We start from the raw sequence: 27,965 nt of genomic DNA, 5'->3' as shown, positions 1-27,965 counted from the left end.
GTGGAACACCTGGGGTCCTTCCAGTATATTTCTTGCTGCTGTGATAAATCCAACCTTTAAAATGCTAAATGTGTTATGTTAGGTATGTTATGCCACCAAGGAGGCAAAGTCGTGGATGCACCTGAAGAGTCTCACCAATGCACTCCCTCAGCGTCTTCAAAATATTGCACCAGGATTGATGCACCATATCACATTCCCAGATATGCAAATATGTGGTGTTAACATTTTGGAAAATAAGTTTAAAAATGATGGAAATAAATCATTTCGGAAATAATTTTTGCAAAAAAAATCAATGTGGAAATAAATAACCATCAGTAGATATGACTTTGTTGGAGTGGTTAATCATGTTAATGGATCTCAGTTCTTGTCAGGCGTGCTGTAATAAATATAACATTTATTCTATATACTGTATATATACATTTTTTTGTATCAAGGCTGGGCCGTGTGTCCTGTGGGCTTCCATAGTTGATCATATGAGGAATATTGATTGATATAATTGTGTTTAAATGAAATACATAGCAAATTATTTTAACATCTGCATGTGCACCTGTGCCCTGCTTTTTTCACTGACACTATTTTTTTATTTTATTTTGAAGAGTCACATTGATGTTCCGGTGTCTGCTTCGTCTCAAGCTGCGCGTCTTGACGCACGTTGGGGATTAATGGTTTGAATTGACGCGAGAGTGTCGCTGTCAGATGAGCGCGTGTGGAGGCCGACCTGTGGCCAGTCACACATCAACCTGCAGGGAGGGCAAAGTTTACAGAGGAGCCAGTTTATCAGCTCTGAATTCCCGCAGAGGACTCACACAGAGCCGGACTGAGGACTCACACAGACCCCTGGCTGGAGACTCGCACAGAACCGGGCTGAGGACTAACGCAGATCCGGGGCTGAAGTCCTAGGGAATCACACAGACCCGGGCTGAAGACAAACATAAACACGGGCTGAAGCTGCACGAGAAGCCGGCGTGTGCAGCATGTAGTCGGGACTGAAGAAGACTGTTGTGGTGCGTGTCTCTGTTATTGTCCGTGAGGAGCCGGTCAGTGACATCATTAAAGGTGATACCTGTGTGTAAACCTGTGTGACTAACTGTCACCTCTCTGCTCTCAGTGTTTCAGCTCCATTTCCCTGCTGTCTGCCCCTGCCCTCCTGCTCGGACCAGATCCCCTCCGGGTGACCCACCGGAGCCATGGGCGGGAGTCTGGGCTGCCACCGCTCCATCCCCAAGGACCCCACAGACTTCAGCGGCGGTAAGCGCAAATTCAGCGCTGCGTGTAACTTCAGCCACATCCTGGTGAACCAGGAGCGGCTCAACATCAACACCGCCACCGAGGAGGAGCTCATGACCCTGCCCGGAGTCAACCGCACCGTGGCGCAGAACATCGTGGAGTACCGGGACTGCATCGGTGGGTTTAGAAAGGTGGAGGACCTGGCTCTGGTGAGCGGGATCGGAGCCGCCAAACTGGAGGTGATCAAACTGGAGATCTGCGTCTCGAGCAGGACCAGCTCGTCTCAGCACTCCCCGTCCTCCCTGCGCAAAGACCTGGATCACCAGTCCGGCACCGGGATGAACATTAACACCGCCACCCCGGCGCAGCTTATGAGCATCCGGGGCATCACGGAAAAGATAGCTAAGAACATAGTGGCGTACCGAGCCGAGCACGGTCCGTTTAAGAGTATCGAGGACCTGGTTAGGGTGAACCACATCAACAGCTCTCTGCTGGACAAAATCCGCTTCCAGGTGTTCGTGGAGCGCTCCAGGGCGCCGTCCACAAACACCAACGGAGGGCTCACCTGCACCACCAAGTCCCATCCGAGCCCGACGTCGTTCAGCCTCATGAGCGACGACCTGGACCTCCCCCCCGGAGGACCGACCCAGATCATCTCCGTGCGGCCCAACGTGGAGCCTCCCACCGGCCTGCGGGACGGGAAGCCCGTGGTGCGGCTCGCGACCTGGAGCCTGCAGGGCTGCTCCGGCGACAAGGCCAACAACCCGGGGGTCAAAGAGGTGGTGTGCATGACCCTGCTGGAGAACGAGTGAGTAAAACTTCCTCTTCATGATATTCTATATTTAAGGTGTTTGGAGAGGCAGGGGTCGGATGTAAAGGGAGAACCACCTGGATCCATTTGTGGGAATGAGGATCAGTGATCAGGGCTACAGTTTGTCAGACATTATTTGACCCAAAAAAATTAAAATTCTTAATCCCCAAAAATGACAGTATGGTGAAATCATTTTTAAACAAAGCAACTCAATGGATAAACTTTTTTTTTTTCATTAAAAATATGAAAACATTAGAGACAAATCTGTACTCTGAAGTCCATTTCTATATCTCTAACAATTCTGACTGTCGACCAACATTCACACACTCACAGATTTTTGGATTTAGGTTCACTCAGGTTTATTACGTCATACAACAAAGTTATGATGCAGTAAGACAATTTAAGACAGGGTGTTGGAAGAAAAGTGACAACATACGACAACGGTGACTTGACAACCCCGGTGACGTCCTGGCTATGACCGCCAAATCGTTCCTCACGGTTGAGCTGTGGGGGCCATTCTAGGGGCCATGTGATCGGGTAGGTGGCATCGGCTTTGTCACTACCTGGCTAGAGCTTATCTCTGTTTTGGTTGCTGTGGCAACCAAGGGCCAAAAGTAGGTTATTTGACTTATCATCAAGGGCATAGGGACGTAATTGGGAGGAGGGGTTTCTTCACTGAGCGCTCATCTTTTCGTTAAGGGACAGAATAAGAACCTTGTGGCTGCGAGCGGTGGTCAGGACGACTTGATCTATTTCCAATCATGACTTCATCTAAGCAGAAAAATGAAAAAAAAGTAAGAAGCAAACAGAGAAAGAAGACTAAACAAGTTTAAGTTGATGATGCCTCTTTTGTGTGTTATGCAAATATTGTGTCTGGTCTCGTCTGACTGTATAAATGATCAAAGTAGCACAATAACAAGCAGGTCAGGTTGGTGGTAGAAGAAACAGCTCCTGTGTGCTGCAGAGTAAAAACAATGTTTCTGTCACTCTTGTCACCAGAGAGAACTCCCGTGATTCCCCGCCAGCCTCAACGTCATCTTTTGTTATTGTTTTGATTGAGAGCCCCCCTGGCAGAATCTGCATACTGTGCTTTTTAACTTATTTTGCATTCTGAAATATGTGAAAACACAGGAGTGGGTGTTCTCTTCCCATTAAGAAGAGAACACCCGATAATTATAAGTGTGGCTCCTGAAGTTCAGACTGGCCGTATAGGTTTAATGTAATCCTCTTTAAACTGAGCACGCTAAAGCCTCAATATGGCACAACTGTTTCCCCGCATTTAACTCAGCCCTTAATGACCAGGTCATGCTGTGTGAGGGGTTCCAGAGAGACCTGGTCGTGACAATAATTGTTGTAACTCTAGAACTAAACCTGCAGCGGTGCATAAATCCTGAACGATTGAGCCGCATCTCGAGTAAAAATGACAGAAAAGGTGGAATTTGTCCAACAATAAGAGCCGTTTTCTGGGCCAAACCTGTTTGAATGTAACGGGGACAAGCTGTGAGTGTGATGCAACAACTGCGATTCTTCTACAAGGTCCGGCTTGTGCAGAAACAGAATAAAGAGCATAGAGAGTTATCAGCGTTTTGTTTTTTTTACCCTGACAGATAACAGTGAAATAACAGGCCTCTGTGAGTCCAGGTTAATCTACCTGAGATAAACTCTGAGGACAGCGTTTCACTGTTAGCCTCCAACGGTCAATAAGTAACCAGATTAATTCAATGGGATTCTGTAGGCCTCGGATGGCTCAGCATGAAATGACGTGCAAAGAATTGGCTGTATTCTTCTCACATGTACTTTGGTTATTTGTTAAAAAATGTCCCAATTCGGGAGAATTCTGAAACAACGTTTGTCTAACAGTGTGCTGGCTCCAGGTAACGAGTAAAGTGCCAGGAGCTGTGCCTCTCTGTTTTGGTGGTGAGCCCTGGCCTGCATGGAAAAGGGGGCAGGGCGGGGGGGGGGGGGGGGGGGGGGGGAGAAGGCGTTCCTGCATGTTGTCATATCTGGAAACTTTGTTTGCCAGTCCCCTGTTCAATGCAGCCATCATATGACTGTTCCTGAATCTGCCCCACCAAACTCCATGTTGCATTCTGGTTATTATTTAGAGTGATGTTTTACTACTTTAAACCCCACGCCTCAGTTTGACTTACTTTTCTGAATATGTGCAAAGAGTAAATGCTCCAGTTGATTTCTTTCAGTTCACCACTCTGAAACAAGCACTGGCTGCCGCGTGTTGTAGCTGCTACAGGGCATATACTGTACCTGATTCAAGTCTGTTCATAGACGTTCTTGTGTTTGTTGTTCGAAGTGTTTGTGGTTCTTTGTGGTACTCAAAATCGGTCTCGGTCTTTTCTCGGGAATCAAAAGGATACTTTACTCTCAGATTCTTTAGGGGAGCATTTGTTTTGCAGCAGGAGCACACAGAAGACAACAAACACAAGGTTACATCGTTCAATCTAAAAAATCAACAACAAAAAAATCAGACGACACAACAAAATATAAAACACTTTAAAACATCGCAGTAAAATCCGTCCAGAGCTCAAACCAAAAGGGGAATTCTGACTTAGTTAGTGAAGTGCAAAGTGGAGGTGTGCAAAACGTGCAGTTAAAGTGCAAACAGAGCAACCAACGGGCTAATTGCGATTTAATAATCCTCTGCTCGAGTGATTCTTAAGCGTCTTAAAAGTCCTCCTCATTACTCCTAACAGTTCTGTGGGAGCTCTCTTAAGGGCTCAGCTGCTCTGTGAATAACTTTTATCTTCACCAGGATCCAGTCTGAACTTTAAGGGAGATTCTGAGAAACATCACGATTGATTTGGTTGGTCTCCTCTCAGTACACAGAGCGCTGACATCTGGGTGAATCTGTCTTTTCATTTACCACGGGCCTGGTATAATCTTCAAACGAGCTAAAATGATACATATTGACTGTGTTAACATCCCCGTTATGAGCCTTATCACAGTTCATATTCAGGATCTGGTGTTTACATGCACACAGAGAAACCTGGTTATTCACATCCCTGTATACATGATTAATACTAGTATCCTGGTTTCTCATTACTGCATCTTACATGTGCAGGCGTCTGTGATGTTTATGTTTTACAACACAATCCACGGCAATTTTTGTAATCTGAGAAAAATGAGACTGAGGAGAATTTCGATGCTCTCCGATCTAAAATTGCAATCATGTTGAATTCTTTCTTTACCGAAAGACAAAACTTCTTTATCGCTGCAGGAGTAAGATATTCCATGGATGTATTAAAGTATCAGTGTTTCCCCTAGGTTTACAGCGTTGGTGGGGCGGGCCACCCCCCTAATATAATGGTAGGGGAAACACTGAGTATGGATACAGCATTGGAGGCGGAGCCCCATTCATTCCTATGAAAGCATCTAAGTCGTGCATGAAGCAAAATAAGTTTGGAGTCGCAGTCCTGTGGCTCTGATCTGCATTCGTTATGTCTCCAAAAATATCTCTGAATTCTGCTTTAATTGCATTTTACAACTTTTAGTATAAGTAAAAAAGGTGCGTATTACGAAGTTGATGTACCTCTTTCTCAATGTGAGGGTATAGGAAAAAGTATTTTTGGAACCAATGGCATCACGGGACGCTGCAATACCAGGTTCAGCCACCATGTCAAATTGGCTTCAACGGTCGGCGCACTTCCTGGAGGCTTGAGATATTCTCTTTGCCACCACCATGTTTGTTTTGCTGATATGTGTCAATTAGTTGAGGTCGCGCCTGTGCAGGTAGTTGGCAGCTGTCAGAAACTGGTAAAAAAAAAAAAAAAAACGTGTTGTAGTACTTGAAATCGGTCCTGATCTCGAGACCAATTTTTTTAAGCTCTCTGTCTCGTCTCGGACTCCGGATTTTAAATCAAGAGCACGAGTGATTAAGGCTTTTTTTTTTACAAGTCATCACTGTGATCAGAAGGAAAACGCCCCCTGCACACAAGATGAGGATTTTTCAGTGATATTAATGATCTCGGTCTTGTCTTGGTCTCGGAGCACTCTGCTCTCGGGTACGTCTTGGTCACAGTTAGTGTGGTCTTGACTGCAACACTAGAAACAGGGGTACCAAGGCATTTTCATGCCACAGTATCCCAATTTCTCTCTGAGTCCTCCGGGTAGCAATATCAGGATTATCATGTTTACATGCACAAGCACAAAAACAGGATACTTAACAAACCCGATCTAAACTGGGATACTCAAGTCCGTGTAAAGGCCCTCGCTGGTATCACTCAGCAAACTGAAGAGCATGAAAACAAGGAAGAAGGAGGTCACACAGAGGCATGTGGTTGTTTTTCACTTTTCTTTTTCCCCATGTTTTGGTTTGTGAATGTTGTTTGTGTCTATTCTTGTGATTTTCCCATCTTGTGTTTTGTTGTCTTTGAATGTGTTTGGCTGCGACCTCGGCCAGGCCGCTCTTGAACAGGGTTTTTTTTTTTAAATCTCAAAGGGACTTCCTGGTAAATTACAGGTTAAACAAATAAGGATTCTGAGAATGTTCTTCTAATTTGGTCACAAGGAGCAGCTCTTTGTACTCTGAAGCTTTTGTGAATAGAGCCCCTGGTGTGTCCAGTTGTGGAGTCGCCTGTCCCCGATCAGAAACGAGCGTGTAAAAATCCTACCTGGACAGAGGTGTGTGACAGCTTGTTCATACATGTTTTTTTGTTTTGTTTACCGAGACGTCCACCACACCCAGTGCAAACTGCCTCCAGCTAATCTCCGAGCCCCACATGACCGATCAATTTGTACAAAGTGCGTCCGTCGTTTGTTTTGATTAGTGTCGTCTGATTAGCTTTGGCGCCGTCTTAGACCTGCTTCCCTAATGTCCATCTCCCGCCAAACACACCCACCCTCCATAATTTCCTGTGTTCCTGTGAAGGGTAACAACCCTGATGGTGATACTGCAGGCATCATTGTTATGGAGGAGGAGATGCGGTGTGTGTTTGCACAGCGCCCAGGCTCCGCTGTGAGAGCTATCACAAGATCCAGGCTGAGTTTACACACTTCCTGGCTCCCCTCCAGGCACCAACCGAGAGCTACTAAAGTTCAATGAACTCCTGTTTAACAAAGGTTACACTGCGAGCTGCGCCTGCTCATATTAGCAATCAGACAGCCAATAGACACACACACACACACACACACACACACACACACAGGGCTGAGGAGAAGTGGAAGAGACGACGCTTCCTCCATACGAAGGGTTAATATCGATCATGAGGAGATGTGACTTAAAATGATTCAGAGCTGTCAAACCGACTCTGCTCCTCTTTTTTTTTTCTGAGGTATATTTCGATAGTTTTGTGTCTTGGTGTTGAAGTTTTCACACTCTGCCCCCCTGTGTCCTAACATGCTGTGTTCTTACTGCAACTCATATCCTGCATGCAGCATGATGCAAGAATTCTAGGCAACAAACAACACGCCGTCGCCTCCTCTCTCCTCCGTGTTGTACAGCCGAGCAAGAGAAAAGCCAAACAGTCAAAGTCCTTTTTAAACCATCATTTTGAAAGTTTTAAGGATTTGAGCTGAACTTTAATCAGTACACTGATGTCTTGTGTGCTTTGCTCAGGTGTTTTATCACCCGGTCTGTTTGTCTGAAAGATGACGACACCTCTGTGGACAAGTTGTCTCATGTGGCTGCGATCATTCAGGTGAAATCTTGAGCTGAGAAAAGATTAGGTTAAATATTTATAGGCTGCAGTATTATAAGCTGACGCGGCCCGTAATAACAATATCAGGAAACAAGACAATCATATGATCATTAGGGCTGTCCATGTTAACCACTTAGTTGTGATTAATTGAGGCCTAAAATGATTGCGTTCATTTTTTTCAATCACGATTAATCCCATGCTGTTTTGTCCCTTCATGCTCACCGTAGATAATTGTCCTCAGTGTCTCCCTGTAGTCTCATTGATGTAAAAGAAGGACATGCATGTCCTTACATGCTGCATCTTTGAATGTCTCATTTCACTTTAACAAACTCTCAGACAGCTCAGCTGACGAGTCCAAAGTAATATCCACCTCATGACATCACACATCATTCATGTCATAAAGGCAACAAATAAGGAGTCATGAAGTGGTGAGCGGGTGAGTCATGACGTGTTCATATTGCTGCGTCCATACTTTGTCCAAACCCTCCTGTAATGCTTGGGGGGGGGGGGGGGGGGGGGGGGGGGGGGGGAGAGAGAGAACTACAGACAAAAACGCACATCATGCAACATTAATCTGAGTCCCGAGCAGATTGGCGCACGCGCTCAGTGCAAGGACTGACGAAACAATCTCGCATTCAAATGTGTGAATTTCAACATTCCCATTTGCATCTCACGACTGTGTAACCAGCACGAGTATAACTCAAGGAGAAAGCTTGTCAGAGCTTTGCCTGTAGATCATGCAGTCTATGACCTGAAAAAAATAAACATAAAGCTTTAAGGTTCTTAAGGTTGTTTTTACTTTCCCATCACAGCGTCAGGTCAGCCTGAGGGCTTGTTTTCAGTCGGTGCTGCGTCCGTGGTCGACCCCTGACCTTGCTGACGGGTGCTGACGATGATAAGGGAAGGTTGGCTTCACTTCACACACAGAGAGGAGAGCTTTCACTAAAAAACCTGCTGAAATGTTTCCGAACAGCACGGAGTGAGGAAAAAAAAAAAAGGCCGAGAGGCACAGGACAAAGACATCAATCCTCACATCCGCAGTCTCAGGATGATTTGTGGTTTCATTTGGAGTTGTTTTATTTGCTTACTGAAACTCAGCTCTCTATCTGACTGATGAGTCTTTACTTTGTCAGAATGAATTCCCAGCACAAAACAAAACATGTATATTCAACTAAATCTCAGCTATCCAGCCTCAGTGAGGTACAAGAAGCAGTTAATAAATCGACTTCCTTTTACATATAAGAAGTCCACATTTCTTCCTCGTCTCGCAGATGCTCGCCCAGCCTGCTGACTTCACACTTCAGCCAGTACAGCACATTCTTTGATAATGATTAAGAGGTGATGTGTGCATGGTGTTTGAGTGACAGGCGGACAGACGGTTGCTGCTGTCATCTCGCTTTTGTTAATTGTATCACCGCTCAGCCCGCTCCTCTAAAGCTTATTGTTTCTCTGCTGACGAGTCTGTGAGCGGCTGCATTTGCATAAAGATTTTGATTCTATTAATACGAACAAATTATCATAAAGTTTGGCCGCCTCAGGCTCTCCGTCTCCGCAGATGGAGAACTTGTTCCCCTGCAGCCAGCTTTATTTTAAACGAATTACATAACAGTTCTATCACAGGCACTCTGACTAACTCCCAGACAGCAGTCTGAGACGTAACACACGCAGAGTGCCAACCCAAATCAGCTGTGTGCTTAGCGTCTTCTTATCTACAGTACAAAGACGCCTTGTGCTGCACGTTGCCCTCCACTATGTTGAGAGAGAGTTCAGGAGCCACGTGGCTAATTAGCTGATCAGCTGTAGCTCGCTGAGTTGATGAGAAATGACCATGCAAGAGATCTCCCAGCCTGTATGCTGAAAGGTGTCACTGTCTGATGCAATTCTCATGAAATGCAGTTTTGCGCCTGAAGTCAGAGGGCCCTCCCTGAAACATTGGCAAGCTCTGAAAAGAAGACATTAACATAACAAGAATGACAGGAATGGGCGTAGTTTTGTTGATGTTTTAGTTGAACCCTTACTATGAATCTTTTTTTAAACCTTACCGAGCTGTAAATAACAGTAATAGATTGTTTGGACTAAAATTGTAATCTCGATTTTTATTCTCCAGTCGAAAAGCATTTCATTTGAGTGTCATTGTACGATTACACTAGCCTTTCTCGCTCTGGCTGTCACCAGCAGAGGGCGCTCATATGGATTACGACAAGCGCCATCACTCTCTGAGTGTCAAGCGGGGACGTACGTACATGCTCAGTTACTTTCCAGTTGAGCGGCCACCTTAATTTTAGGGATCAATGCAGAACATGTGTTTATCTTTATCTATCTCTACAGAGCGAAGCTAGATCTCAGAAAGATATCGGCCGATATATCGGAACCTGATTTTTTTTCTCTTTTTGATATCCATATCGATCAGGCCGTACTTTAAAGTGACATGTTTGTGTGTTTTAGCAGCTTATCCAAAAAGTGTTGAGTGTAAACACATGTGAGTGGACGAGATCACACATCAGCTAAACTCTGTATGTAGCTGGACCTGGGGCCAAAACCAGCTGGTGTAACGCCGCATTCCCCCTGTCTTTTAACCCATTGGCTATAGCGTCTGAGAACGATGTATTCCCCTCATCCCTGGCAACGATTGCCAATAGTTAGCGATAAACAAATTAAGCCACCAACGCAATCAAACAACTCGTCCCCTCTTCGTCTGCAAATGAAACACAGCAGGGGGTGACAACACCAGCGTCACCGCTCTCCATGTGATGGAGCTTTGTCAGGCGAGTCCCAGACGTCATGAGGTCATGGGACAGTTGGCAAACATTGCTTTCAGTTTTTTGACGTCAGTTCGTCATGTATGTATCTTATATTTCTTACATTAACCTGTTTCTGCAGAAGAAGCTCCGCAGCTAACTTAAATTAATGGCAGCCTGTGCAGGTCTGCTCCGCTTCCTGTTGGCTAAGTGTACGCACCATAAAGCTGTGAGAGACGGAGAGTGTGTGGCTGCAAAAACACAACACAAACACTCTTTGGATTACGTGCATACTGTTTCATATTTCCCCATTAATGATTAGTCAAACAAGTCTCTGATCAGTAAAACTGTTATACCAGCTTTTAGTTAATCATTCATCATTAAGGTATTTTTATGGTTTTATGTCAGATGATGTCATCGTAAACAAACAGGAGATGTTTTTCCTTCAGTGAGCTGCTGATGGAGGATGATTGGTCTCTTTGTTTTGATGCAGGGTGAATATTATTTTTGACTTTGCTAATATCAGCTCAAGTGATGGCCTGTTTTAAATACAGTTAAAAGTTTTATTTCACACTTTGAGGTGTATTTATAGCTGCAGCGTACAGCGAGCTTTATTCTCCTTGACTGTTCTCGTCAGTTTCAGCTTCTCCTCTCTGGTTGTTGGTTTGTTGCTGCTGAAGGGGAGAACAAAACGTGACAGGAACACTTTTGTGCACCTGCAGCTAAAGCACTAGGGGCGGCTGTGGCTCAGTGGTAGAGTCGGTCGTCTCTCAGCCTGAAGGTCAGGTACTCGATCAATCCCTAGCTCCTGCAGCCACATGTCCGATGAGTCCTTGGGCGAGACACTTAACCCCAAGTTGCTCCCGCTGCTTCATCAGTGGCGTATGAATAGATTAGTTCATACTGATGTACACTCTACATAACTACCTCTACCATCAGGGTGTGAATGTGTAGGTGTGACCTGCGGTGTAAAAGCAATATTCAAGCTCAAGTCCATTTACCATTTACCGCTATAGATGATGCCCTTTAACCATGTCAGGATATTTTAAACTCTTGAGTGCGTGTCTGTGTAAGGACTCTACCAAGTCATGATGTAATCAAAGTTTTTGTCTGGTCTTTTTCTCCTTGATTTCATATTAAAATGTGCTGCGTGTATCTTTGGCTTGCTGAGTCCTCAGCACAGCAAATTTACCCTTTTAGGTACTAATAAAGAAACTTTGAAACTTGAACCTTGTTTTTAGAACCGCCGCCAACAGTGTTCAGTCTGTGAATATTTAACTATCCGTTCCTCTTCCTTCTGTTGAGCTTCAGATCCTTTATCAGCCTTCATTAATCTAATGTGCAACCTGTTAGAAATGCGTTTTATCAGATTGTTCAATCAGCTCCGGGAGACAGCCTCATTGTAAAACATTTCCAAACAAATGCTTGGTATTGTTCTAATCTCTCTCAATTGTTTGACTTGCATCATTGTCTTTTTTTTTAAGCTCATCATTTAACCAGAAGAGGGACTGTCATCAGTGTGTTTATAGTTACATGAATCTCAGCTCACAGCCCCCAAAGCCCTGACGCAAAGAGTTGGAGAAACACGGAAATTTAGTTGGAAACTCCTCTATTCAGAGTTTTACTGGGACTGTCAGTTTCTGTGAGAAGGAACACCTATGCGGAAAAAAAGCTTGCAACTAATGAACTCTGAAGGAATTATAAAGTCAGCAGCAGCTCGGCTTGCAGCCCCTCCGCATGTCAACCAAAGAATAGAGCTTCAGAAACTCACATTTGTAACTTCCAGCTGCTGTATTCAGAGCTTCTCTTTGTTTTGGTGAGGAGGAGACATCTAAGGATTGTTCTTTAAAATTCAGGATGTTTGAAAAACATTTTACTACATCGCTGTCGACTCATATTGGACCTGTCAACAAACATTGGCACATTTGCAAATAATGTAGCATGAACCGATGTCAGTAACAGATGTTTATTTGTTGTGCCAAATCAAGTGAATGCTGGCATCTAGTTCACCCAACTACTGATTCAGAGAGGAGGGTTTTATTGGGCAGATGAAGTCACATTTTAAACAAATTCTGACTTGTTTTCTTTGTCAAACGTGAGAGAAACAGTAAGCATTGTGGGAGTCTTACACTCAAAGAAGTCAGGGAACAAACCGTGCTATCTGAATCCCTGATTATCCCAATCAGTGCATCTCTAATTTTTGCCCACAGCAGAGCCTCGACCAGACACCGACTCTGTAAGCATGAGAGAGGTTTCTAATCTGCCTGTTGAGTACAGAGGCTCATTGCAGCTTTTTGGATGATTTAGACGACATCTGTGGTCTGTGCAGCAGGCCTGGATTATGAGACAGGCAGGAACAGCATCACAGACTCCTTTAATCCCCTAACAGACTCGCATAACCATCGGAAACACACACACACACACACATAAACATGCTCATATTCTCAGTGATAACAGTGCTCACTCTCAATAAAGGAATCCAGCGGGGTCGAGGCCAGCTCTGATGCTGAGGTCAGGAGGACGGGGGTGATGCAGAGAGGTCTGTGCTGAGCTGACGCAGGGTGTTGGGTGCTCATGTGGAAATTTCCATCGGCGCAGCATTTTATTGTGGGTGGACAGTGAGTTAGGGGGCTTTACCCAGCATTCCCTGCCAGCCAAGAGTCACTCAGGCCGATAGAGTTCTCCCCAAAACCCCAGTTTCTTTCTCCAAACAGAGCTGATCCGTGCTCGTTTGTCTCCTGCAGCCGCAAATCAAACTGCCTCGATCGCTGCTGAGAGAAATGCAGTCGAGCTTTAATCAGCCGAAAAAAAGACACATTACTTGAGAAATACTGAAGAAAGAGAAGAGATTAATGGGCCAGTGTGAAATACAGAGACTGCTAAACCTGGACTCTGCTAAAGAGACAGTCTGTTAGTCCCAAGATTTGTCATTTTGTTTTAATCTGGAGTGAGACCACAGACTGTTTTAAACATGGACAGTCTCAGTGGTCACCCATTGGTTGGATGAGGCGTTAAGAAGGGCCAAGATGACGGCAGCAAAATTTGAACAGTTTGGATACGAATGCTGCAAAATCAACCGTGTACAAGAACCAGAGTGAGAATTTCAAGTCTTGTAAAAATGTGTCTGCTGTTGTGAACTGCAGCCTGAAGTCTTTTTCGTCTCTCACGGCCAGAAAATCCTCAGAGAATTTTTTTTTTTATGTTCAAGGTCGTCTCTGCTGCTTGTCCCCTCTGGTTATATAACCTTCTGTCTGCCCTCAGATTTTCTTTAATGTGACATAAAGTGGAGCAGACTCTTGTTTTAGCTCCGCCGTGTTGTGTTTGAGAAGATTTGGGAAATTCACAGCCTCGACGACAGGCTCCGTTTTACACTTGAGAATTACACTCGTGTCACAGAGTGTTTGCACTTCTGATCCTCTGCGTCTCTGCTTATTTTCACTTCTTCGACTGTGTCTCCGTTAGAAGCAGCCGAGGGGGAGCAGTGAGAGCACTCTCTGACTCAGCGTTCTTCTTCTTGTCCTGATGACACGGCTGAACCTCGGGTCAGCTCGGGGCTCAGGGAGCGCTGGGATTGAATCCCTGCCAGCAGAAACAGAGGATCAGGATCCGAGCCAGCAGGAGAGAAGCTCTGTGAAAGTCTCTCTCCTGGTGCAGAGACATCGCACCTTTATGAGGCCGGTGGAGGGGGTTGTCGGTGTGACCGCAGGCCTGTTTGTTCTGAAAACAGGATCTGTGCATTCACCGATCTCAAAGGCGACAACGTTTCTGTTGTGATCTCGGCAGCTCTCAGCGTTATGTAACCTGAGGCAGGTGGTGCATTAAAAACAGAGGGACTGACATAAAGTGGATTGATGCTGGTGGAGTTTCACTTTGCCTGCTTTACAATCCAAATCCACACACAAATCAGTTCAGTTATGAAGTTACACATTGCACTCGCTCCATGAAACATTTCTGTAAATGTAAAAAAGACCAACAGCACTAAGTAAGGACGCTCTTTTAGAATCATTTCCAAAATGAAAGTTAACAGTTGCTAAGGGATCTGAAGCCCTATTCAGACTGCCGTTCAAGGTGCAATATACAGTATGTCCCTGTGATGTTTCACCTTCAATATGAACGTGATCCCCCCCTCCGTGCCAGCTTTGGAGTAAGTAACACAGGCATTAAAGGGGCTGGGCGGGATCGGCAGAGCCAGCATGGAAGAACAGCGCTGCGTGTGTGTGTGCGCATGTCTTACTGTGTGTGTATATGTGGAGCTCCCGCTGCCATTGCAGAATCAACTTGGATGTTTAAGCCCCGTTTCCACCAAGCAGTCCGGTTTGGTTCAGTACAGTTGGGTACGGTAAACCCTGATTTTGCATGCGTTTCCACATCCAATCGTGCCCTTGTTTTGTAAGCGGAGTGCAAGCCAGGTGGAGATAGCCGCGTCAGCTCTGTAACAGTGTGACATCGTAGCAGCCCAACACAGTGTAGCCCGCTGTTAATTAAGTGAAACGTTCAAGAAGAACAGGGACTCAGTAAACAAGGGATGCTTTAGGGTCGGGTCGGTACCATTAGCACCCCAACAGAAGGGTACCAAAAAAGTAGGACGGTACGGATCCCTCATTTCGGTACCATTCCTAACTTTTGACAGTGGAAACGCCAATAAATGGGTACCGTACCGAACTGAACCGAACCGGACCGCTTGGTGGAAACGGGGTTTTAGAGCGTAATGATGGCGGAGCTTCATTACAGCGTTGAAAAGGGATATTTACATGTTTACCCACATGTTTTAAAATGTACTATTTGGAATCAATAAGCTTAATCAATACCAATTGTTTGTGCATACACATTACTGTATGAGAGAGAGAGAGAGGTGCACCAGAGCTCTACAACTGTATCAACACCACCATGAAGAGGATATTCAGTCTGAAGTGTCGGAGAGGATCAGAGCTTTTCACACGTCCAGATCCATTTTCACCTTTAAGTCTTTTTTCCCCTTCACCTCCTGTTCTCTCTGTGGCCTCCTGAATATTCACCAGCAGCTGCTTTAATTGATTCTCATTCCAGTCACAGTGAAGTAAGGAGTGTGCGTTTCAGCGTAAACATTTATATCCCTACAAGAAGAAGTTTAAAAACGTCAGACGCGAGCCGATGAGCTGATTGTCATTGTGGAGCTGTCTCTGCCATCCTTCCTGCGTGACCCAAATGAGGCGTAACAGGATCCACATGTCGGTCGCTCCTCAAGTGCAGGTTGAAGTCTCCTCACGGACTGAGTTTGCCCTTGGGCAGCTCTTTGCAGCGTGACGTGTGACCGCCATGTGTAGAATTTGTGTTGTAACTGCTCCTCCTTAACAAGTGCGTCCTGATTACATTGCACATGCAGCTGGTGCAGGTCAGCGCGCGCCCCCCCGGCTGAACAGTGTGGAGAGGTAAGAGAGCTCCTGTACGGCCCAGCAGCAGCAGCAAGCTCTTCACTAACAGAAAAGCCTGTTATGCAATGAGATTTTCTGTGTGGCTGATTTTGGATTAGTAGGTTAGAGTTGAACGAGGTCAACGCTTTGTCACCAACTTCTTTTCATCGTGTTGCACCACAGAGAATCAGTTTAGCATATGTTAATGTAGACTGAGAGCGGTGTGTGTGTGTGTGTGTGTGAGAATAATGTCTTATGTAAGTCTGTGGAGCAGAACTGTTCACCTTCGCCTCTAATGTGATAAAACAGCTCCGAATGAGATCTGAACGATTGTCGGCAGGGAACTAAGTTGATTCTCTTCCTCCTGGAAAAAAAAAGAAAAAAAGAGCATAATCCAAATGAAGCAGCTGAGAAATGCCTCGCTCACTTCAGTCACAAATTGCATTGCCAAGCAGTTCCTCCTCCTCAGAGCCAAATGCGAGCAGGAAATGTATTGCTTCTTATTGTGCTGACTGTTGGTCTGGAAAATCATTTAAAGGTAAACAGATAAATGTTTATTGGGCTGTAAAGGCCCCCTCCTTCACCGTGCAATAAGGTGTTGGCAGATAGGATTTAGGACACCCTCAGATTTTCTCCGCTCTCTGCCAGCTTTTTAAAAAAAAAGAAAAAAAGCATCAGATTCGCCCAGAGGAAATACCGGTTTTTCATCTGGAGCATCCAGTTTGGGGAGAAACACTTGTATCTTTTAATGTGAATACTATCGGACCCACTCTGTGACACAACACACTGGAACTTAGCATATATTTAAACCCTGGATTTTAACATAAGAAAACATTCTTTATGTGTTGAAAAGAGAAACCCAACAGCACAGGTTCACCAACTTCTGAGGACTGATGTGTGGCTGCTTCACACCTTTGTTTTCTTTAAGGACAATGAAAGCTTCTTTTTTTTAACCTGGGCCATTATGTATTTGTTCTGGGTTGTTAATAATGATGCATTTATTCATTATGTATTGCATTTATGTTACGGAGAGCAGAAGAGTGGTCACAGTCTAAATAACTTAAACACTGTTAATATGTGTGTTTGCACAACAGTGTGCAGACAATGATCCAGTGTGTGTAAATGTAACACGGGGGGGGGGTCACATTACGAGGCTTCATGTTAATGTAGCGTTATGTAATGATGAATATAGTAAATGTAAAACTCGTCCTCTCTCTCTCTCTCTCTGTTCCAGCATCAGGTTGCTGGCGGTGCAGGACCTGCTGGAGCGGGAGGCTCTCGATAAGGTAAAGTGGATCTCTCTGTTCGGTCGCTCTGTTGTTACTGTTCGTGTTGAAAGCTGCTTTGATTTAGCAGCGTTGTAAAGTAGATGACTCACCGCTCAGAAAAAAAATACACCCCCGAAGTCTCACTCAGTGTTTCCCATTTATTTAATGTGTTGCTCTTACGCAAATGTCCCCGCTTTGCTCCCCCCTCTCTCTCCTCTCTCTCTCCTCTCTCTCTGTGTCTCCTGAATGTGAATGTCTTCTATTTCCAGGCTCGCATTCGGGTTTGAACTGTGTTAGCGCTCTCCTGTGCCTTCATTACTATAAATACGACAGCGGTTGCTACGGGTTAGAGGGTGTCCTCTTCAGCTGTGCCAGTAGTCAGGATACACTGGATCTAAGTTTTCATCCAGATTCTTACTTTGGAGATTAAAAAGGGAAAATTAAGCACAAATCAGCAAGTACATTTTGTATGACAGCTTGAAGCTGTGATGATTAGTCGGAGCTGTCCAGCTGCCCAGAGGATGTTTACACTCACTGGTTGCATAATTTCACTTCACAGCCTTGTAAGCTTGCTCGAAAATACTTTCTACAGTTTCTTATCATTTCTAAATGATAACTGTTCGCTGTCCGAGCCGTCTGAGTAGGGCTTGAGACTCACCAGGAACAGATGAATGGGAGCTTCTCCAGTTGATGTAATAATTCATTTTACATACATATCTTGAGGGGTGAATTTCACTTGTGATCAAACACATGATCTCAAGTTTCTTATTTGAAAAGTCTTGGTTGACTTTTACTCCCAGTAGAATTTGTCGTTGGGAGAAGATAAACCATGGGTTTTTATTAATATCTACACTTATTTGACAAGGTTACAAAGTGCTTCACAAGACAGACAAGTATTCATTGAAGCCCTCCTCCAAAATAAAATTATAAGAGAGCATTTTAAAGAAACTAAAGGTGTAAAAGGTAAATGGTAGGGAAAGATTCATCGTAAAATCGTGATAAATCGATTCAAAGGTGTCAGGATTCACATCGGTGCTCTGAAAAATGAATCGCAGTAATATGGTGAGCGTCAGCAGCTGTAGAGCAAGATTTAGAAATTGAGGACGCACCACCGTCTTTTAAATCGGAGGTGTGGAAGCGTTTTAGCTTCCCCCAGCTGGGGATCGAACCCCCCGACCTTCAGGTTGAGCAATAGCCGCCCCAAGTCAACCACAGCCATCCCCTTCCGCCCAGTTATTGTCTACCATACAAGTCTCTTTTGTGGGTCAGTTTATACTCCAACGGAGGGTGTTTAATAAAAGGGGGATAATGCAACAAAAGCTCTTTATTCTTTTAAAGGTCATCACTATCAAATCATTTGCATGGACTTAACTTTCCAACAAGAGCAAATAGATGATTCAGTTCTGATCTTAGCCTGCCAGTATCGATAAAATCACCGACGTATCATCAGTAACATAAGAAGTACATCCAGAACTCCCACTCTCCTCCAAAGTAGAGAAGTAGGTCAGTACTACACAAATGTCAGTGTATCTGTGAAATGTCAGAGTTCAGCTGGGCGCTCCGGGCGGTGTGACGTATCCCTGCTCAGCCTACACACTTGTTTGCATACTAGCAGTGTCACCTTCTGAATAAGGATACCAGATGGATCCTCAGCAGAGGACTCGGAGCTCGGTGATGAAGGAAGTAGGTCAGCAGCAGAGTATTTTGGACGGAGAGCGGGAGGTGCGCGGTGGGAGGACGAGTTAACTGTGGACAAGCTTCAGCCCACGTCGCAGTGTTTTCACTCCTGCCAGCCTCCCACGCTGATTTTCTGCCTGTTTTCCCCGTCTCTTCTGTCTTAGTCATTAGCAGCACCTCTCTTTTCATCTTCTAAGTCTGCGCTTTCTCTTCCTGCAGAGTGCATCAGAAAAGTTTTCCATTCTCTCAGATCTCCTCGTGCAGTGAAGCGCGCTGAAATACATTTCAGTCTGACGTCTTTCATTTCGTCCTGAACTCAAAAACAGTTTTTTCAGGGCGTGAAAATGCATATTTTGAAAAAACCTTCTGGTGACTTATCTTGATAGTCGTATCGTTCCTATAATATGAGTGCAGTTAATCCGTATAAGCATAAGACGGTGCACAAACAATACAAAATAAAAGCATGACAACAACAGTTTTAAAATGCAAAATACTATAATCTCACATGTGGTTGGAAATACGATTAATCATGATTAACTTCTGAAATTCAATGATTAATTGTTCTTTTAAAATTGAATCGTTTGCATCAAAGTGAAAAAATATAGCATAATAATGTGCCATTAAAATATAAATCTGTACATGAACACGCACATGGCATGCTGACTACAGGGCCAACAGCAAAAACCTGAAAGTGACCGTTAGCATTAGCATTAGCATATTGAAAGTTTTCTCAGTCAACATGGTGAATTGTTCTGTCTTGATTTTAAGCTACCTCAACTAACTAACAAACACAGTTACGTTGTAGAATGTATAGTTTTACTTTTTGCCACTGCAAGCAAACAAGCTAACAAACAGAAATGCTAACTACTCTAACTGCTCTGTCTGATGTCTGCAGGATGTTGTCTTCAATGCCCCACAACGACTGAACTTTTACCTTTTTTTGTTATAGAGACAACTTAAACAAAATTGTAATCTTTGTAAATGATATCTAGATGCTTCTTTAAAACATGCTGGAGCTCAGTTTTAACCTCTGTGGTACTGCTAGGCCTCTTCTCCTGTCTCATCTCTTAAATGATTTTTGAAGGCTGTAAAGATTGTAAGATTGTAAAGTTAACCTCTAGCCAATCAGTGACGTGAAAACGTGAGAGAGCCCACGCATGACGACAAATCATGACAGATTAACAGTTCAGTGTGTGGTGAGCAACAAAAGCGATTAATTCACCAACAACCAGAGTCTAAACGTGGTCGAGCTAAACGTGGTCGAGCTAAACGTGGTCGAGCTGCTAGCTGGTACATCCAAAACCTTTTGGTCCAACTCCTCTCCTCGTCAGTTGGATATCGGTTTGTGTTACCGACACGTTGTTACCACAAATCAACAAGTTGGTCCTCCGTTTACGACGTCCATCTAACTTTATGCTTCTTGTTTGCCGTCGTCGCCACGGTAATGTTTGTTGTTTCTCCTGCCTTAGTCAGCCTGCTTCCTGATTGGGCTATTGTTCCGTTCCATGTGACAATCAATTTCAAATCAGGCCCAGAAAGTCCTCCAAGCAGATCGGGGAGGTTAAAATCCCTCTGAACACACCTCACACCACGGGAGAATCTCGCAAGATAATCTTTGGAACCATCAGATAATTTTCGCTTTTGCTGATTTTGGTCGGACGAGGGGAATCAGGCCCAAAATTAACCCGACTATCTTGTAGCGTGTACCCTGCTTTAGTAGTGCTAAGCTATAGTGAAGGAAGCTTAAAATATCAGATCATGGCTAACATCATATTGACACAATCATTAGTCATTGAAAAAGCACATCAGGATGATTTATCATTGTACATATGTTGCCTTCACTGAACTCACTTTTGCACCCTTTTGTTTTAGGTTTATGACGCTTATAGAAATATCCAAACGCCCATGAGAGTGTTTCACTGTGTCTGTGGTGGACATGTTTGCTCGAAAAAGTGTCGCGATGAGTCACACAGACAGCTCGAGCCACTTTTAGACTGTTGTCCACCGTCTGTTTTTGTCGCTAAGGAAGTCTCTGTCTGTGGTTTGGCTTCAAACTCGTGATTAATGATGCGTTCAAAGGCCTCACTGGTAACTATCAAACATGCTTTGAGCAAATACGATAATTAATGTGGAACAACTGGACAAATAGCTAAACACACACACGGACACACACACACACACACACACACTCTCTCTCTCTCTCTTTGTTGTTTTGTGTTGGCAACCTCAGACAGAGTTCTCTGGCTCTCCTCTGAAGGTTCACTGAGTTCAGTGCTCTTTGCTTTAATTCATTTGTTCGCCCTGCTTTAAAGAGGCAACTGATTTTATTTATGCACCGCTCATGGTTTCGAGCAGAGAAAGGTTTGTACCTGGGGAAGAGAAGAAGCTTTATTAACTTGTCTTGTTTGTTCTTTTAGCCTTCACCGAATCAGCCTTATTAGATTCAGATCGCGTTCTAACAAGAAAACAATCTAATACTGGCATAGAAAAACAGGATGTAGCATATAGGAAACATACTGTTATTTAGAAGGCAGGGACTCTGAACTTATTGCCCAGACCAAACGGCAACCGTCGGTGTTGAAAAATGAAGCCGATGTGGAAGTGAAGTTCTCTGAGTGTCCACTTGAGGCTGGCTCCAAGAACCCTAAAAAATCCCATACATGCCTATTTTTTTACAGCAGAAATTAACATGTTTACAGCCTGGTTCCAAAATAATAACATTGGTCAGATTAGTTATCGGCTCAATTTATTGACGGATGGCTTCTTGAGATGAATCATCTTGTTTTCGAGGGGGGGTATAATGCATCTGTTTGATGACATGAACGATACGAGTTGTCCATCGTTACGTGTGAGGCTGCCCTGTGATTGACAGGCGGTGTAGCGGTTTTGTCAGCAGACTTACAGTAATAACCCGCCTCAGCTCCAGCTCTCAGCCTGTCGTTAGGTTGACCGAAAGTTAGGCGGAGCAACATTTCCAGCATGGCGGCTGCTGCCGATGAGCCTCCTGAGCGAACAGATGACATCACTCAGGCTTCGTCCATTAATACCTTCAGTCTAGACGTATGTAATCCTTAAAAGCTGTAAAGTCCTCAGTTATTTATTATTTATTTTCAGCTGTGCAATCTAAATCTAAACCAGTCATCAACAATTATTTTACTTAGTGCTTTATTTCTTATTTTAAGCCTTTGTGTATTTATACTGCTATAATGTGTAAATCCCTCTAACTACCTAATTTTCCCCCAATGGATAAATTAAGTATTTCTGATTCTGAACCTGGAGTCATAAAGCAGCTCCGAGAGGCTTTGATGTACTTAACAGAAGAACTGAATAGAAATATCAGATGATTTGTGCTATTTTAAAGCCCAGATAGTCGGTTGTATTAACAGAAACAAATCAATGAGTTTGTTGGTCCTGTGATGTGATTCCAAGTTGATTTGATACGAGAGTCAATCTGGTTATCATATCATGTAATCCCTGGCAGGTAGAGAATAAACCGTGTGTCAGTGTTTTGTCCCGTACCTTTACCTTCCCAGCTCTGTCGGGCGCTTCCTCGCAGCCTTGGCTCTTTTCCAAGGCCTTATTACTGCATGCTGCGCTCGCACTTTGTTCCTCACAGGCTGAATTATGAGGGTGTTTTGTGTTTTGGCAAAGTAATATAAATGTGAGTAATCCATCGTCGTACACTTTCAGGGTCAGTGGTCCCAAAGGGGGACTGTGGATGACTATAAATCCTGTTAGGGGTTTTAACCTCCTGACTGTCTGAAATTGCTTTATTATTAATATTATTCTTACTCAGCAATGAGCCGATAAGGACACACTGAGGTCCTCTGAGACTGCACATCGCACCACTGCAGATCTGAGTTTGGTTCAGTCATATTTATATGACGAGGGGCCGGAATCACAAAAGCCTTAAAGGCTCTTCATGGGCACTGATGACCTAGCGGGTTTATGGTACGCCTCATGTATGGAGGCTAGTCCTCCAAGCGGATAGCCTGGTTTCGGATCCGACCCTAGGCTCCTTTCCTGCATGTAATTCCCCACTCTCTCTCTCTCTCTCGATTTCCTGCTCTGTCCGCTGTCCTTTCTGAATAAAGGCACACACAGAAAACCTTTAAAGAATAAAAGGCTTTCAATTGGGTACAGAATACAAAACCTGGGATTGGATAAAATGCTCTTTACTGGTCTCCCATCGGGTGTAATAAACCTGTAGCAGCAGCTAAAAAAGAAAGGGGTGTGTCACCCACCTGGGGGGAGGGGTTACTGCCCTTTGTGATGTCATGAAGGGAAAATCTCCAAACTGCTTTTCTGAAAAGTGGAGCAGGAAAAATACAGAGAGGATGGACTTTTCTCATAATTGGGGGGTTTGTAGACGGACTGGGGACACATATTAGTGTTAGAGGAACATGGTGAAGAGTTCTTTGCATAATATGTAACCTTTAAGTTCAGTTCTTCAGACAAATTTTTAAGTAAAGGCTGTTGCGAGCAAAAGAAAGAGAATACAATCTACGTTGTTTTAGAAAGTGTGAAGATGTATGCCCGGCACTTTTTGTTAGTTAAAACCAAGAAATGTGCCAGTATTTGATGCCTAGGACTTCTATTTTAGTTGTCCTGGCACCAAAACAAATATCAGTACGGTGTGATTTGTACTAATAGCGTATCAAAGTTTAAAAATCTGGTATCTCGACGACCCTATATTTGGAACATTTTCTCAAAATATCAAAATTTCATCCTCTAAATGTTGTCATGTTCGTCTTGAACGTTGCCCTAATCCTCCATCGTAGCGACAGAATGTCACTTTGCATATGAATTCTTGTCGTGGTAGTGTAGGCTCTTAGAGGTCCTGGATGTGTGTTCCTGCAGTAGGTGGGGTTCCTCTGACTCTCCCGGCGTCCCACAGGGAACCTCTCAGGTTAAATTTAGAGCCAGAAAGCATGCAGCAACCTGAGCCCTCGTGAGCACGTTCCTCTGTGCAGCTCCCTTAATTTCTTTCCTTCCTAATAGTTATTTTATTTCCACAAAGACCAACCTGAGCCGGTCCTCTGGGACGTTCACAGCACTCTCTCAGTGATGTTGACGTGAAAGCTTCCTCTTTCTCCCGCGGTTTCCTCTCTGAGATCAGCTGAGGCTATTTGAGTTCGCTGAACTCTTTATTGTTTCTTCGAAGCAACAAACACGTTTTTGCTGATCTGTGTTATAAATAACGTACGACACCCTGAGGTGGCTGCACTTTGTCATGAGTTCTGAACAGATCAGACGCTCGAGGAGAAAGGTGTGTTAGCCTTTTAATTATCAGATAAACAGATGAGTTCTGAGTTTGGTGCCTGCAGGCTGTAAATTTAAACTTCGATATTTAAAGATAACAAATAACGGAAGGAGACGAAGAGTTAGTCAAAGAAATATGCTACATTTATTTACACTTTATTTTTCCACTTCAACCAAAACAACAATGCTACCTTCAACAGACCCAGGCTTCATTTATGCAAAGCTAGCCAGGTAGTGACAACGCTGATACAATACCTACCCTACCACAATTCCCCTGATTTGTTCCCTGATGCCAAAATGCAACCACTTCCGGTGCCGACAGGTGAAGAGAACGTCACCTGAAAGTCCTAAGAAAGAGGACGTGGGGGAATATGGAATCAGGATTATGTCTTTCTGTTAGTAGCTATAAATCTGTACAAACAAATCTTGGCGTTGAGCGTTGCTGACACGTGTTCCTCTCTCTGTTGTGTGTTTCAGTTCTGTGTGGAGTTAAACCAAGGAACACTGGCCAGCGTACGGAGGTGGAAAGGACCACGAGGGCTGTGGAAAAGTGTTGTGTCTGAAAAACCGACCGCACAATCCAGCAAGGTACGACAGCCATCACGATGCAACCTTCGAATGCTTCATTAATGAGTGCATTTGATTCTCAGATCATGGAACAGCAATGAGTGCTGTAATCACATTTAGCAGCAATACTGATGAAAGGGCAGAAGTGGTAAAAACCCTCCACCCTCAAGTACCCCAAACTGTCCAACCCAAATAAACTGCAGGCGTATGGCTTACATCAATAAAACTGGGCAGTTTGTTTGGTTTTAGTGTTTAGGTTTGAATGCTGTCTATCAGTGTGGTACAACACCGATGAAAATTTTAAAATGCAAAATGCAAAAGAATTCAGCTTTTCTTTCCCACCAGAGCTGTCATATCCGCACGTTGAAGCTCCGTGACCATTCGATAAGCACTTGAGATTTCCAAACAATTAAACTGAGCAGTTAACGGAAGAGATAAAATAATAAAATCAAATAATGAAAACTTCTTGGAGACTATCTCTCTGTTGGTTTTTCCCCCTCGTAACTACTGGATTTTTAAAATTCTGTTTACTGATTCAAAGTGCCCTCGAAACAAAATGTTCTCTGTATTGCATCCCGAGTTGCTCTCTGTGCTTGAGGTTTTATCTGGTAAACAACTGCTCAGAGAACAACAGAAACGCTGCAGGAAATGTTCTGTGAGAGAGACGGCACAGAGAACTTTTCTTCATTTTCTGCGCTCATGATTATGTTGCTTTTTTTGTAGCGCTGCTCCCTCACAGATGACAACTGGAAACCTAAGTCCAGAAGATCTTGACTCCTGTCCACTTTTTTTCCCCCTGAGATTTCTATGCACTTGTTTATTAAGCTGCATCATTATCCTACACAGAATAACGTAGGAGCAAAAGCATGGCCGTCTGTTAACTTGACAGAGTGAGTCTAAAAATCACGCTTCAGGCTTCAGATCGTTTTTAAACAATTCAATTATCTTCAGAGATTGTCTTCTCTCAAGAACATACATATGTATTGATTAACACTCATGAAAACAGTGTGAAACCATAGTTTCTCCGATGTTCCTCGTCAGACACACATAATATCTGGAGGGGCTGCTAGCTGAGCTGCTGTTAATGTTAGCACGTTTCAGTTATTTTCCCCCGTTTCCCCACAGAGATCATTAAAGGGTCATCTTTAAGAAAACCGTCTTTTGAATGAGCAGAAAACACAGCAGCAGTGTGATAACTGAGACGGAGCTGATCTTCAATCTATAATGTGTCTCTATGTCTGAAATCGGGCCGTCTGACAAAGTGAACCACTGTAACCCTGCTGAGAATCACCTCGAGGCCAGAACAGTTCTTCAGAAATAATCCAATTAAGCCTGGATCAGAAAATATAAATACATTCTCTCATGTCTGTAACATGTACAGACTTCATATACAGTGACATGTCCTCTTTTCTGAAATAGAAGCTTAATTGATATAGATCAGTAACCTAGAAAAAGTTCATTTAGAGGGCGTCATTATTTTACTTGGCAGTAAGATAACGTCTGACTACATTTCCCAATATCCTCTCCTGCTTTTCTCAGGGCGTGAGCTACTCTGGCTTTCTGTGGGACAGTTCGTCCGGTATCGACCTGAAGGATGCCGCGGTCCTGGAGTCTCCTGTCGTCAACGGCAACGGGAGCCATACCTACCCTCGGCTCTTCCTGGCTCACTTTACTGTGAGTAGTGATTAGTAAACAAAAAACGGGCAAGGGTTCAAATCCGATAAGATAAAATGAAAATCCTTACAGAAGTGAACTTTTTTGCCACAAGAACGGGCATTTTCCTCTTTTGCAAATATTTATTATGACATGATTATTTCTGCATCCTTTTGACCAGTTTACCACAATTAATTTGCAGCAAAATCTGTTAGCTTTGGGCTCACTGGCTTGACTTTTTCCGTCAGGTTGGTTCTTACGATCTGTCAGTGGTGAACGTCCACATGCAGGCAGCGGCTCCATCAGGCGAGTCCAATGGAAAGAACCACCACACGGATGAAGCCAAGTGTCAGCGGCTCTCCCCCAGCATCCAGGAAACCCTCAAAGGTCAGTCTGCAAGTTCCAACCTGTGAAAGTCAAACCGCTGTCTGACTCCCCCCAAAGGATCTGTTCTCATCTTTGTCCTCCATCTCTCTCTCTCTCTCTCTCTCTCTCTCTCTCTCTCTCTCTCTCTCTGTCTCCAGCTGAGAAGGAGCTGGTGGTGCTGGGAGATTTTGGCGCCCCTCCCCAGAGCTCAGATCTGGACATACTGAGGAAGGAGAAGCTCTGTGCCCTGATACCGTCCACCCAATTCACCAACATCAGCACCAGCTCACCACAGGGCAATCGCTGCCTGGACAACATCTGGCTGAGTCGCTCCCTGAAGAAGATCTATTCCGGTGGGTGAACTGTGAACCCTTTTATTTGTGGTAATGTGATTCGGTTGAACTAACACGTAGCGTTGCTATAAAGACAAATAGTCTCATTACAGCGTCGTAAAGTGGACTCTGTCGCTTGATCCGCTACTTCTGCGTCTTTTTTTTTTTTTTTTATGTCACGTCTTACCTCAGGAGACTCCTCTATCTATGTGTGAGTGCATATGTGAAAGCAGCTGAAGTGGAAGTGTGTAGGAGGATGTAGGGAGTGGTTTGAGAAAGGGGAAAAAAAAAAAAAAAGAGGCCATCTGATGACACAGTTAAGTGAAGAAAATTTACCCTGGCTGCAGTGGGACATGGGTCTGTTATCTACTGTAAGGTGATACACTCTTAATAAATACCTCATATAGCTCCACATAAAACATCCAAACTATCCCTTTACGTCTGCCATTACATTACACAAGGTTTAACGAGATTCAGTTACATATAGTAGCTTGTTCAGATCCCTAATTTTCCTTTTCCCTTTTTTTTTTAACCCAACAGGCCACTGCATGGTGGTGCGGGAGGCCTTGACCAACCCCTGGATCCCGGACAACTGGTCGTGGGGCGGTGTGGCGTCGGATCACTGCCCTGTGGTGGCTGAGTTATATGTAGAAGTGTCCCAGAAGGAGCTGAGCCGGCCTGGTATGGCCGTGGTGGACAGAGGAGACATTATGCCCAAACATGAGCGGTGACAAGATCCACAGTGATGGACAAAAATCACACCTTGTCCTGCCTGAATCCTGCGCTGTCCTGGTTAGCAGGGGAGCGAAGGAAGAGTTTCCTGATGAATGTGAAGAAGTGCCAAGATTGCCTTTTGGATTCAAATTTCTAAATGTATGATAATACCTGGGGAAACATAGAGCTATCAAAAATGTTCAGACAAAATATATATATATATATAATGTACTTTAAAAAGAAATGTGCCGCACATTTTCTATCTGTGTATATAATAAAGAGAAATTCAAATATGTAGCAGCTGTGTTT

General features: G+C 44.1%; 3 protein-coding genes across 3 annotated transcripts in view; 2 read left to right on the top strand and 1 right to left on the bottom strand.

Moving 5' to 3' along the window:
- The window catches only part of ngly1 (N-glycanase 1), a 281,389-nt gene that overhangs the window by 122,464 nt on the left and 130,960 nt on the right, over positions 1–27,965 (bottom strand). The window lies entirely within an intron of this gene.
- On the top strand, positions 683–27,953 carry eepd1 (endonuclease/exonuclease/phosphatase family domain containing 1). The gene is made up of 8 exons (XM_061059161.1): positions 683–1,004; positions 1,109–2,035; positions 17,052–17,103; positions 24,502–24,612; positions 26,131–26,265; positions 26,493–26,631; positions 26,769–26,963; positions 27,483–27,953. The coding sequence occupies exons 2-8, from the start codon at positions 1,188–1,190 to the stop codon at positions 27,671–27,673; spliced, it is 1,671 nt and encodes a 556-aa protein (XP_060915144.1). The 5' UTR covers positions 683–1,004; positions 1,109–1,187; the 3' UTR covers positions 27,674–27,953.
- Positions 12,563–27,965, top strand: part of umad1 (UBAP1-MVB12-associated (UMA) domain containing 1) — a 177,867-nt gene continuing 162,464 nt past the window's right edge. The window contains exon 1 of the mRNA XM_061059167.1: positions 12,563–12,570. The gene's annotated coding sequence lies outside the window, so the exon portion shown is untranslated. The remainder of the gene's footprint in view (positions 12,571–27,965) is intronic.

This window comes from Labrus mixtus, chromosome 16 (genome assembly GCF_963584025.1).
Source record: "Labrus mixtus chromosome 16, fLabMix1.1, whole genome shotgun sequence".
Taxonomy (NCBI): domain Eukaryota; kingdom Metazoa; phylum Chordata; class Actinopteri; order Labriformes; family Labridae; genus Labrus; species Labrus mixtus.
This window is presented reverse-complemented; position numbering and strand designations above follow the sequence as displayed.

Coding starts and splice junctions, on each gene's coding strand:
- eepd1 (XM_061059161.1), top strand. CDS start 1,188: ATGGGCGGGAGTCTGGGCTGCCACCGCTCCATCCCCAAGGACCCCACA. Junction 2,036..17,051: donor ATGACCCTGCTGGAGAACGA/GTGAGTAAAACT, acceptor TCTCTGTTCCAG/CATCAGGTTGCTGGCGGTGC. Junction 17,104..24,501: donor AGCGGGAGGCTCTCGATAAG/GTAAAGTGGATC, acceptor TGTGTGTTTCAG/TTCTGTGTGGAGTTAAACCA.